Below are 13,388 nucleotides of genomic sequence, written 5' to 3'. Positions count from 1 at the left end.
CTCACAAATTTGCAACCCATTTCCAATTTATTTTACCTAACATCAGTAGCTGAAGTCTGATGATTAGGCTTGTTCATTCTTAAGTCATGAATTTAAATATGATAAAACTACAGTTTGGTAAAGCATAATATAACAAAAAAGTATAATAAAATATATTAAAAATAAAAACCGGGAGTATGAGTGTAAGACTTGCCTGAAAGGGGTACTAAGATGAAAGTGTTACTCTTTCAGAGATAGAACATGTGGGAATCTGGATACAAAACAGACTAACTGTAGAAGGTACTGAATGCCCTGAAAAACAGAGCAAGAATACACATATTGGAAGGAAAGACGAAGGATGTACAGTCAAGCAGAAGGAAATTGTTGTAGAGTTTTTACCTTTTATGTCATTCTAATAGTAAGAAGTTGTTTTATTAAAACATAATGCAAAAATTAGGAAATGGAAATAAGAAGAAATAAGCATATTTTATCATAGGGACTAAACTGTATTCTTGGAATTGAGAAATGACAGTTTTAATATCCACAGAATCCCCTTCAATACTTTAATGTTGTGTCGTCCCCCCCTGCCCCTTATTTTTTTTTTTGTATGGCAAATATGCCTGAATATACTGTATTTCATTCCAGCTTTTGTCATTGGGAATCTTGTTTAACCAGTTTTATCTGTCTTGTGCTCTGTACTTGTTTACATAATCTCATTTTAGCTCTCTGAAGCGGGTTATCCACAGTTCAGTGAATTAAAGATCATGTTATATTAACAGCATGTTTGTTAATGTTTCATATTCAACTTAAATGAGTATTTTATGAACTTTACCCAGTTCTGTTACCACGAGCTTAACTTCTATAAATTTAGTTAAAATAATTGCTAGAGCTTTACTGGCATCCCCACATATTAAATGTAACTATGTAAAGTCTTTATGCATGGGTACCAACAGCAGTCATTAATTGATGTAGTGTAGTTAATTTTTATGGACCCTATTTTAAGGACTATTAAAAATAAATCGTGTATGGGCTGAAGAGTATGCATCTACAGCTTAATCTGTATGTGTGGCTCTCTGTCTCTTTGATTTCTGATCTGTACTTGCTAAACTCAGTGTTCTGTTAATTCTTCTGCTTTCATCTCCTTTGCCATAATTCATTCTAACTCAATACATTTGCAAGCAGTTTTCAAATCCTTTTTTTGAATGTGTGGGTCAGTGACCTGTGTCATAGGACACAGTGATCTCTGATACAGCGGTGTCCATGTATGTTTTAATAGTTGCTAGCCTTAACATTTTGTAATTGTTAATTATAAGGGCAGAGAATTGCCTCTGTCGCCTTCTCCTGTGATGGTGTCCTGAGATGGTGTGTCAAAACTGCACTGCAGTGCTCATTTCCTTTGCATATCTGTTCTTGTGATACTCTGATGCTTTTCTGATGTTTTTATCTGTCATCCCAAAAGAAGGCATGGAGATGACATAGAAGGTGGAGCGTGTAGGGTAAGACTAACTGTGAAGAAAAGGAGAAACGGGAAGAGATGCAGAGTTTTTTGGTAACTGAACTTTCTGTGATAATGTGCTGCAGGACATGGCATGTATTGCCAAAAACTATTTGTAATTCAGAAGCTTAATTTGTACTTGTGCTTTGGAAGTGCTCTGCATGCAATTCTCATTATATTGGAAATAAATTAAGACAGACATTTTTTCCTATTTAAACCAAGCCATGTAATTTTTGTCCTTCAGAGAAGTTATATTTTGCATGTTCATTGTCCACAGAATTTATATGTCCAAAGAACATATAAATTCTAAGTATGTATTTTAACTTTGTTAAATTTCACTATCAAATTGAAGATATCATATGGTTGGGTTTTTTTGTTTCCAGGATTTTAAACGAGGCCAGTAGATTTTATTTGCAAATTATTCTTAATATTACTTAATCTTTTATATATATTCACCTTGTGTCTTGCTAATTTAATGAAATAAATTGTGAGAAAGGAGAAATAATACCAGTTTAGTTAAGTTTTAGTGGGTATCTTAAGATGCATACATCAAAAGACAGGTGGGAACAGATCTCTAGATATTACAGCTTCATTGTGGGCTGAACCTAATTTTAAACCTATTCTTTTAAAAATAAATGAATAAAAGTATGTATACTTAAGGAGGTTGTTTGGTTGTTTTTGGACCAAAGAATGGTTGGTGAGGTATGGAGTCTCTAGGTACAGCATGGGTCTGCTGTAGTCCTCTCCTACTGCACAGCCCTGTGTAGGCGTTTGGATGAAAAAGAACAGACAAATCAACATTCCTTTCCCTGAACTCCCCAGCATGCCTCAGCTGCTTTCACTCAGCTCCAGAAAGGAGAAATCAGACAAAAAGGAGCCACTGGTAGAAAAAATTGCTTGTTAATTAGTAAAACTTCGTTGTATGCAAACAGCAAAAATTAAAGGAATATATAAATGCTATTAAAAAGTATGTGAGAAGTTAAAGCATCAACAGAGATTTATTTCAAGCTTTTAGACTTGTTGTGTACTTAGAAGAACAAGTATTTTTTTCAGTATTTTTGAAAGACCAGGACTTGTCAGCCTTTTTATAATAAGTTCATTGACCCTGTAGACAGTCTGAGACAGTCTGAGTGTTTTCTGAGTTACTGCTTTATCAAAGTAATTTGCATGTTTTTTAAAGCTGTTGCTCACTATAAAGCAGTCCAGTGAGGGCACACTTTGTAAACACTCTTTTACATAACTTTACTTATCCATTTGGGGTGGAGGAAGTAAAGAATGAGAAAATAGAATAAAAAATAACTGGAGAGAGAATTTCGTTTTTTTTCATAAAACAGAGGAAAATAGCTTCTTGCCAAACTACTCTGCAGGATATGTTTTCATTCAGATAAACATGATTTCACATGCAAAAATACTCTGCCTCAGTAATTAATGTGCAATTACCTGTTGCCACCAGATAACATAGAAACCAAAGATACAGATGGATTTGGAAAAGATTAGGGAAATTACTGGATGATGCATGGAGGGAAAAACAGATCTAGAAGATAGTGAATATGGAGAAAGGCTTGCTTCATAGTTCTTCTCTTGTTTTCTTTTTCTTTTCTTCCTCTCCCCTCCCCCCCCAAATATCTGCTTTGGCTGCTGCTGGAGAGAACACTTGTCTAGGATGAGTCATATGGCTGTTCTGATACTCTTCTTTAAGGTCTTAATGTAGTAGACAGTGAACCTGTACATGAGAACTGGATCTTTGTACAGAGTATTGCTTTATATGAGACCCTGAACACTCAGGAACAAGAACCACAAATTATATCAGATGTTTTGTTTGTTTGTTTGTTTTTTGAGGGGACTGACAAATCAATGAAGAACAGAAATTAAACACTTCAGACCCTTCACATCACAGAATTAGATGCTTACAAGAACACACCTGCTCTGTGTAGTAGTGTAACAGTATAGACACATACTTCCTCTCGTGGTTTCCTCGGTAGTAACAAACAAAATGCATGACCTTTTAATGGTAGTGTATGTTTTAGGGGAAGGTAAGTGGTAAAACTAAGGTGATAATTATCTCAGAAGTTGCATGCTGCAGCCAGTTGCTATGCCAAAAACTCTGTAACCACATGTGATAAACTATGATGAATAGTTCATTGTAATTTTGTCTTTGTGCTGTTTATTGATTTATTTCTAAAACAAAATTCACAAATTGTATCTTTTTGAATACAAGTTGAACTCAGTAGCTGAACACCTTCTGTCCTGAGACAGTCACTGAAAATCAAGCAGAACTTGAGTTAAATAAACACAGCCACAAGTGTGGGGTTTTATGATATGCAGATAAAGCTGCACCAACAACACTGTAAGGCACTTGTAGTTTGCTATTTGCTCCTGCCTGCTCACTGTGTGCCCCACTATGCTGGTGTTGACTGTTGTGGAACCGTGTTTTTAAATAGGTTGGGACATTTTTTTTGTGGAACACTTCTACCTGCCACTATGCCCCTTCTATTTTTAGTCAAGATGATGTATATATGATATATAATATGTGACATGCATATACATGTAATATAAATTCTTATTTTTGTTGCCTAAGCTGAAGCCCTTTGCAGCTCCATAAATAGTTACATGGAAGTAGGGTGCTGAACATTATAGCCTGAAAAGGGCAATGGGATGAGACTGCCTAAATTTTGTGTTGTTGTGGAAGGCACTTCTCATGAATGTATTATTTCTTAAATGCCCGTAAGGTTCTTGATATCTGTTAGGGTTGTTTTTTTTTTTTAATTACTTGTAAGTACTGAATAATGGGATGTGATAGTGAAAATCATTTAGGGCAATAAGGAAAACGATGCTAAAGTAAAAATATATGATGGCAGGAATGAGACTGTGAAGTAATGTTACTTTAGCATGTAGTTGTGCCAGAGGAGAAACAAAATCTTCCTTGTGTGTTCTCAAATGGTAATTTTGAAAAATAAAATTACATTTTTGTAATACATAGAGACATTAATTTCAATTCTTTGTTGATGTTTTAATGTTATATCCTAACTACGTTTTCTGTGGTGCCGTGTGAAACTTCTGCTTGAAAATGTTGGAAAACAGTTGTGATTGTTTTTGCTTTTTTGAAAGCATGGGGTTTTTTGTTTTGTTTTGTTTTTTTGTTTTTACTAGAATGCTGCTGTACTTGCCAGTGAAAGAGATGCTGTGGAAGAGGTACGAAATAGTATAGAAAATCAAGTCAAAAAGCTGACTGAGGCAAACACACAGTTGAAGAGAACAGTTGATGAACTAGAAACAAAAAATGAAGAGTTGTACAAACAATTTGATAATATGAAAGGAGAAGAAAATTCAATGAAGGAAAAATTGAAAAGATATAAGGTAAAGTAGCAAATCAAGCCACTAAAGTAGTCTCACATGCTTTATAACTCAGTTTATCTGTGAGCATTATTATGTAGAGAAGTGGGAATTAGAGGTGTAAGACAGTCAGTGAATGTTGCTAAATATTTGCAGTTTTATATGCACTTCTTAAGGAATTCTGGTTCTTTGTGGGTGTCACACTGGAGGCTGTGCCTCTATTTCTAAATATATCGGATTGTATATTTGCAGGATGAAAATCAACAATTAGAAGAAGCATTGAAATATGCTGAAAAAGAGGCAAAAGAATTGATGGCATTAAAAGCATCTTTAGAAAGCCAGCTAGAAAATATGCAGGTAAGAAAAAGATCAATTAGGAATATTTAAATTTTAAATTTACTGTTTACCTGAGTCACATAGCTTTCTACAGAGTAGCATCTCATTCTTCTTGAAGTACACTTTGTTTCTAAGTGCCAGGAATCATTGCAGTGTTAAAATACTTCATCAATCCCACAGTCTCATCTAACCATATTTATTCTCTTGCTAGATCTTTTTTATTAGTAGGTTTTTTTTCTATCAAAATTTCAGGGAGAAAAATCACAAAGTAAACTATCAAGTTCTTGCAAATCTTTTTAAATATTTTGAATGATCATTCAGCTCTGGTTATATTGTATTGTATTTTCTGTATTAGAACATCAGTTTAGGTTAGTCTCCTCTATATAGTCTGCTGTTTCAGGAAGTAAAATACATCTTAAAATCTCTGAAATGTTGAGAATATTTTTGAAAGTTAGTGAGAATTCTCTTGATAAAGAAAATAATATGATTATTATTTTCTCATCCTTCTCTGTAATAAACAGTGAAAATAAAAAAGAGGAGGAAATAGGAAGATACGATATGTGAAAAATACAAGTTCCTTTTCAGGACTATGACTCAAAGGAGAAAAAGCTAGATTTCATTCTCAAAGGTCTCTATCTACTACATATCTGAAATTCAAGCAAAAGTTAGCAAGACCTGAGGGAAATTAAGGTGACACTGTTTGCATTAAGCCTACTCTATTTATTATTTAAATATTGTATTTATTCACATCTATTATTAAGTTGGTAATTGCCCTATTTAGTAGAACAAATTTCTTCTCGTGGTAGTTGATTTTTTTTTTTTTGATAACTCTGAACTAGAGAGTTGAACCAGCTTATCTCCAATGTTCAATTGCCTTTTCAGTGTGCTACAAATGCAAAAACTTCCCACTGGCGACATTATTCTGCCTAGTATGTTTCACTCGTCTATGTCTATGCAGTTTGTTTCTCAAGGGTGTGTAAACAAACAGTAAAGGTAGATGATCTGTGAAAAGCTGTTGGGGAAGGGCACATGAGGTTTTTATAGCCTGCTCAAATATGGCGTGTTAGCAGGGTCCCAGGAATTCAGCAGCTTTCAGAACTGAAATGCTGAAGTTCAATCTTTTTAAGGTTCTAAAAATCCTTTGGTGCTATCACATAATTGTCACAGAATTAGGCATTGCAAAATAACATCTATTAGCCCCCAGCATGTTTTAGGATTAAGCACACTCCTTATGCACCTGCCATTAACTCCTGCTTGTATTAGAGATTCTTTATTAGTAGGTAATATAGGGATTTAAGGGAAAACTAACCTAAAGAAACTCTTGTTTTTAACAATTGATCATATTTTTTTTTCTTCTCTTATAAGAATACAAATGTTATCAATATATCTTTGTGTAAAGGAGTAGGAATTTTTTTGTGTTTCTAAATTACCTTACCTGAAGAAACATGAATGTTTGCACATTTACAGCTTTTTGATGTATAATAAAGTACCATCTGTATCAGATATTCAACAAATCTTTAAATTCATAATAATGAAATTGAAATTTAAAGCTGTATTTTGCAATGCTTTTTAAATTTTATTTTGATTTTAATTATTTACATTTTTCTGTTGGAGCAGCCTTAACTGACCATAACCTGGTGGTAGTCAGCTTAATGGTGCTTCTCAGACTTCATAAAAACAAACTCTTCCTTAATCTTGTAGTTTCTGTTTACAATAGGGCCATTAAGATATTTTACTATGAAGGAAGAAGGAAGAAGTAAAGATTCCAACATAGAGATATAAGATAACCTGCTTTTCTTTTATTAGAGTGAACTAGTGTCACTCATTCTGCTGATGAACAGTATTTAGAAACTAGAAGGTGGTAAATTCTTAAACACATGTCCTGAATATGATAACAGAAATATATGGTCTCTTTGCATATGTTCGTGGTACATGAGCATATAACGTGGCTCTGCAGATGATTCAAAATGTAATCTAGATATGAAGGTATGTTTTGAAGATTAATGCCAAATCTTTAGGAAGGGAATTTCTGTGCCAGATGCAGAAAAGTTCTGTTCGTGTGTCTGTCAGAACAAGACATTCTTTTGATGAGAGTGTGTAAGTGCTATAAAAGCAAAGCAATGGAAAAAAAAAAAACACAATTATTATTTCTCACACACAGTAGAACTGTTGTATTTTATTTTATTATCTTATTATTTCATTTCCTAGGAAAGCAAATTTTGTTGTTGAGAATATTTTTAAGGGAGACCTGAAGTGGAACGTATTGGAAAATTTGAAACCAGAAATGAGTATTAAAACTTGTGTAGGAGGTTGGACTTGCCAACATGCATGCAATTGCAGAAGAATGTGTGTTTGCATATGATGGAACCGTGAAAAGGGACTATGTTTTTTCCTATGAATGTTGCAGCAGTGTTCCGGAATATACAGCAGTGATAAATCATCACTAAAATATTGTTTATCCTACACTGCATAGCAAACTGTAACTCCATTAACTTTTTTTAAAGCTATTTAATTTGCCTTAATTTTGCAAAAACTGGTGGCATTTTTGCTGCGCAGGTGTACTATATAAAATATCTTTAAGCTGTTAGAAAAGAGGCTCAACATTTAATTATATGTGTCGTTTAATCTACTGCAGGAGAACATCCGTTGTATTTCACAGGAACGGCAGCAGTTAACCCAACAGTTAAAAGATGAAACTCACCATAAGGAACAGCTGGAGAAGATAAAGAATGAAATGGAAAATGAACGATGGCAACTGAACAAGACGGTTGAAAAGTTACAGGAGGAGGTATGAGTTCACTCAAAAGAGGCTGCAGGGGTCTAAAAATTTAATAGGCAGAAGCAAATGAGCTGCCAAATTGCAAACATTAAAAAAAAAAAAAAAAAAAACGTAAAAATAAACGAAATGCAAACTTTACTTGTAGTTTCTTCCACTTAGAGACTATTAATACAAGCTCTCAGGCCTGGAACTGTAGTTGGAACACTGTTATCTCAGAACGCTTTTGTAAACTAACTTTGTTAAAACAAAATCCTAGATTATCCTAGATTTGAATTTAGTTTCAATTTCCTGCAGACCAAAGCTAGTCCTCAATCAGCTCTGTTTCAAAGACTGACAACTGATTTTCAAATTGCATTTGCATTAGAGCCTTAGTTTGCCATCTGTGTGTAAACGGTACAATTTAATATTCATATACTGAAGCATTACTACATTTCAGTGTAAATGTTTGATAAATATCCTGTTTGGGAACGCTGGTTTGAACACTGAAGCTTGAGACAAACATCTTTTGGTGGGTTAATCATGACAGAACCTTTCATAGCACCGTGTTAGGGAGAAAAAATCTGTCCATTTTTCCCAGATGGCTGAAATAGTGGAGGCCTCAAGAACGTCAACTGTGGAGCTTCAGAACCAGCTTGATGAATACAAAGAGAAAAACCGCAGAGAACTTGCAGATGTGCAGAGACAATTGAAAGAAAAAAACCTTGAGGTAGAAAAATCACGCCTGACAACCATTAGAATGCAGGATGAGGTAATGACTCATAACTTCAGTGATTAATTTTAACCTTTGACCTAGAATTATGTTCAGATAGTTTACCAATCAATGTGTGTTGGCTACCACTCTTTGGTTTTCTTATTTCATCAAGAGAGACTGATCTCCATCAGTGTACTTTTGTGTTTCATTTTTCATTAGGATAATCAATATAATACTGCGAGGGAAATGATTTCTTGGACAGATAGATAACTGCAGTGTTTCAGAAATGAATGTATCTTAGTGATATGACAAGGATTCCATTCATGACCTGCTGCACTTTTAGTGTCTGCTGCTGAGTAAATTCAGAATGTAGAAACATTTTTGACTTAGGAAAAAAACCACACCTATTTATTAAAAAAAAAAAAAAAAAAAAAAAAAAAACCACAACCCAAGTCTGACTACTTTAAATGAACTGAATTATGTTCTTCTTTCCCTTTATGTGAGCCAAACTGCAGATTTAAATGACATAGATGTATGGGGAACCAGCCACAGTCTTGAAGTTTTTAGCTTTTAGCATGTACATTTTGCTACAAAATCAATCTAGTCTTTTAAAGATCTGCTTATACTTGTACTGTAATTGGAAAAGCTGTGAGAGGAAACTGGTCACAGATTTCAGTTGTTTTTTGTCCCCCCATGTACAGAGTATTTTAATAGTTTAATTTTTTTTGTTTGTTTAAAAATTTCTCTTGTATTGCACTCTCCCTTAAACTTGTTTGAAATGCAATTATGAAAAATACTTCTGGTGTTTCTTGTTACAACTACAGGATACAAGTACCAAGGAAAAAAGTCACAACAAAATCAATCCTTTGTTGTTTGACAAAAAGATAGTCAAAACACTAAGAGAACAAAGTACTTCTGATTGATGAGTTGTAAGCAAAAGGAATTATAATACTTTCATCTAAACGCTCTCTTGCTACTTTCATGTATCATAAAGGTTTTAGACAATTTCATTGAGTACATGCTCTTTTTAGAGTAGAAAAATTTTCTCCTGAGCACCTAACTGTAATGCAAGTAACATGTGGATGTGTTAGCAATTGTGGCATCAGTATTATGCTGTCATCATGGTGCTTCATAAAGAACCAAGTATGTGATTATTTAAAAGCTGAGATATTGGCAGTCTAAAAAGGAAAGGAGCAGTACTGTAAAAATGCCAAAGATATAAGCATTTACAAAATTGTAGAAACTTTGGCTTGCTACAGTTGGATAAAAATAAATAAAAATACACTGTGTGTAATTATAATTGTAAAGCCTTTAGTTTGAAGCATGTCTTCAGATGTGATACTTTAATCCATGTTTATTTTCTTTATGCCATCTTGTGGATAAATGAAAAATTACTGTGAAAAGCATATCACTTGATGCAATTATATTGATGCTTCCAAAACTATTGAGATTTTAGTCAGGCTTTTTTAATCACATGTCCTGTATAGAAAATGTAAAATGAAGTGTATTATCGTAATCTTTTTGTTTCAGATGCGTCTCCTGGAAGAAAACTTGAGGGACCACCAGAGAGCTCAAGATGAAGCAATAACAAAAACTCAGTTGTTAGAACAGACTGTGAAAGGTTTGGAGTATGAACTGGAGGCCAAAAACCACCTGAAAGATGACCGAGCAAGACAAATCAAATTAATGGAGGTAAAATATTTATTAGAGTTTATTAAAATAATATTTTTATTTCATATGAATGTATGAGGGAACAAAATAACTTTGTTGTTGAAAATTTGTAAAATATTATTCATCAAGTATATGTGCTAGCTTTTTTCCAGAGACATTCTCCCTTTTCAAGCCTATTCTGTCAAACAGTTTGAGTCCTTGAAGTTTAAGGAGGAATGGCTGGGTAGCAATCCCGAAAAGGATGAAGGGATGGGAAAACAGCATGCTGAAAATAGTTTTTTTTGTTTGTTTTTTTTTCTTTTGTTCCATTTAGGACAAATTATCTCACCTGGAACTTGAGCTTGATGAAGAAAAGAATAATTCAGATTTGTTGTCTGAGAGGATCAGTAGATGCAGAGAACAGGTACTCAGAGAACTTTATTTTGTGACTATTTTTTTTTCCTACTTTTATAACCAGAAAAAAAGAAACATGATTGAGTTACTAATTGCCCAGGATTATCTGCAAAAGTTATTTCATATCGCAAACAGAACTCAAACTTTCCTCATTTCTGTTCTTGTAAATATTCATTTTCTGTACGTTCCTAGAGAAGATAGCCTTTTACCCACAAAATTTTTGGAATAGAGGTCAGTTAGAGATATCATTTAGAGCATTGTAAAATAGAAGGAAAAATGTAAATTGATGCTGACAATTCTTGAAGTTTGAAACTTTAGAGCTTGAAAAAATTTATTTGGATTTCTAATGAATGTAGGTATAAAATGTGACTAATATGTGGAATTCTGATCTATACCCTGGCAACTCACATACATGATTGTATATTCTGTTAATCTCATATGCTAGTTTCAGAAGAGTAACTGCAGTAATGAAGTAGGTCATCATATGAGAATCCTGATTTGCAAAAAAGGCAGAGCTTTGGAAGTTAATTAGTGAAGTTAGCTGAACTGAAGATGCTGGTCAGTTTCAGCAGAGAAATAGCTTTATTTTAATTCCAAGTGTTAAAACTGATTAAGGTATACTGAAGAAAAGATGGGTAACAAAAGGTTTTTCCACATAAAAAACATCAGTAATTAGTTTGAGAAACGTTAGGTCAATAAATAAAGTACCCTAAAAGAGAGGAGAAGGGATTTATTAACATAGTTACATCTAATGGGGCAGAAAACTTAAAGATACTGTAATATTTGCCAAGGTAACTTCAAACAAATGACAAAAAGGTTCTTGACTGTCTAAAAAGAAGTTGTGGCAATTGTATGTTTAACTGTAAATCAATATGAAAAGATACACTCCCTGAGATTAATGAGTATTTTGCCCACGTGTTTATTAAGGTCAGTGGATGGGGGGAGGTGGAATGATCTGACAGAAATGAGGCCATTGAGCAGGGTATCACCAAGTCTAAGAAGATTTAGAAGTTCATTATTCTGAAGAAAGACCTTAATAATAATATCCGAGATTTCTGAATGATATAACATGAAATTATAGGTCCTGTAACAAAGATCTGTAATAAATCAGAAAAACAGAGTACTTCCTGAGGACTGAAAAAGTAACTAGAGCATCCGCGAGTCCAGTAGTCAGTAGTATGCAAGTTTTTGTGTAGTTCACAGAAAGGAATTTGTTCTTGTGGTTGTCTTAGAGTGTCAAGGTGTAGAAAAATGTTCTCTGACTTAGTTTTACGTTCTGAAAAATATGAAACTGATTCATGATTCATTACAGCTTGTCTACTACTATAGTTTTACATTAAGCATCAAATCTCATTAGTAATTTCCTAGAAGTCTGGGAAACAGTTTACTCTGAGATATACAATCCATGATTTTCTGTTCTAATTTCGTTCTCTACAAAAAAAATTTGCTGACATTATTTAGAATAGCTTTAATTTCAGAGGGAGAATAGAAAATAAAATCATTTGTCTTAGTTTCAGCTGGGATTAAATTGTTTTCTTCAGAGTGTCTGGTATGATGCTATGTTTTGGTTCTAGGAGAAAAACAATGTTGATAACACATGAATGTTTATAGTTGCCGCTAAGCAGTGTTGTACCGAACTGAGGCCATTCTCTGTGAAGGGCCCAAGGAGATGGGTGGGAAAGAATTAGGACTGACATAAACTGGTCAAAGGGATATGCCATGCTATATGACATCATGCAGAAGGAGTTTTGAAGGGGATGGGTGTTCGTCTTTCTCTCTTCCACTGCTCAGGGGGCCAGCTTGACATTGGTTGGGAGGGGTGGTGAGCAATTGCTTGTGTGTCACTTGTTAATACATTTATATATATGTATTTGTAATAATTACTATCCTTTTCCTTTTCTCTACCTTAGTAAATTGTTTTATCTCAACCTACGACTTCTACTGTTTTTTTTTTGTTCTCACCCCCATCCCACTGGGAAGGTGGGAGGAGTGAGAGAAGGCTATGTGGTGCTTAGCCATGTGCTAGGTGAAACCACACCATAATTTTAAGTAAGTGTGCTAGAGTTTGGCTTCCAATCCACGCATCCTCAAAACACCAAGGCTCCATTACTACTGCTTGGGACTCAAGTTACTGAGATTCTGTTTGATTGTGGTATAGTCTTTTGCTGTTACTTTATTGATATTCTACAGACTCTCAATGAGTGAGGGAGTGAAACAGAATGTGAAGGACCCATAATAATCTGAGGTCATGCTATTGTTAAAGCAGGAAGCCTTTAATGCTGGCATCTATACCTGTGTTATAAGCCTGGATTAAAAACAAACTTACTGGTAGCTGCACAAGTGAGTACTATAGTAACTTAATTTGCTAGCTAAATAGAAACCTAAGATATAGATGGGTGACAAGAAAAGAAAAAAAAAAAAGTTATATAAACAACAACAACAAAGTTTATTTTGAGGTCTGAAGTTTTTCATGCATGAGTTACAGAATTTGCTTTGATTTGTTTTTATGCCAGAATGACTGAGTGGTCAAATTACTAATGGGTATTTTAGGGTCCGCTAAGCATTTATAATGACATGAGAAATGATAATGGATTTGTTTTGGTAATATCTGTGTTTCTGTAATTTTTTGTTATTATTTTAAATGTGTTATTTTAATATACTGATATAGAAGTATAATATTTAAATTACTAGTAAAACCATATTGAAATTAT

The 13,388-nt window shown here is 33.9% G+C and overlaps 1 protein-coding gene across 8 annotated transcripts in view; it reads left to right on the top strand.

Moving 5' to 3' along the window:
• The window catches only part of CGNL1 (cingulin like 1), a 51,469-nt gene that overhangs the window by 29,613 nt on the left and 8,468 nt on the right, over positions 1-13,388 (top strand). For all 8 annotated transcript variants that reach the window (XM_085233580.1, XM_085233583.1, XM_085233581.1 and 5 more), the window contains 6 exons: positions 4,625-4,831; positions 5,060-5,164; positions 7,779-7,931; positions 8,500-8,670; positions 10,144-10,305; positions 10,598-10,687. In XM_085233580.1, coding sequence (XP_085089706.1) covers positions 4,625-4,831; positions 5,060-5,164; positions 7,779-7,931; positions 8,500-8,670; positions 10,144-10,305; positions 10,598-10,687 — 888 coding nt within the window. The remainder of the gene's footprint in view (positions 1-4,624; positions 4,832-5,059; positions 5,165-7,778; positions 7,932-8,499; positions 8,671-10,143; positions 10,306-10,597; positions 10,688-13,388) is intronic.

The sequence above is a fragment of the Meleagris gallopavo genome, chromosome 12, assembly GCF_905368555.1.
Source record: "Meleagris gallopavo chromosome 12, MGAL_WU_HG_1.1, whole genome shotgun sequence".
Lineage (NCBI taxonomy): Eukaryota > Metazoa > Chordata > Aves > Galliformes > Phasianidae > Meleagris > Meleagris gallopavo.
Note: the sequence above shows the minus strand (reverse complement) of the source record. Positions and strands in the feature narration are given on the sequence as shown.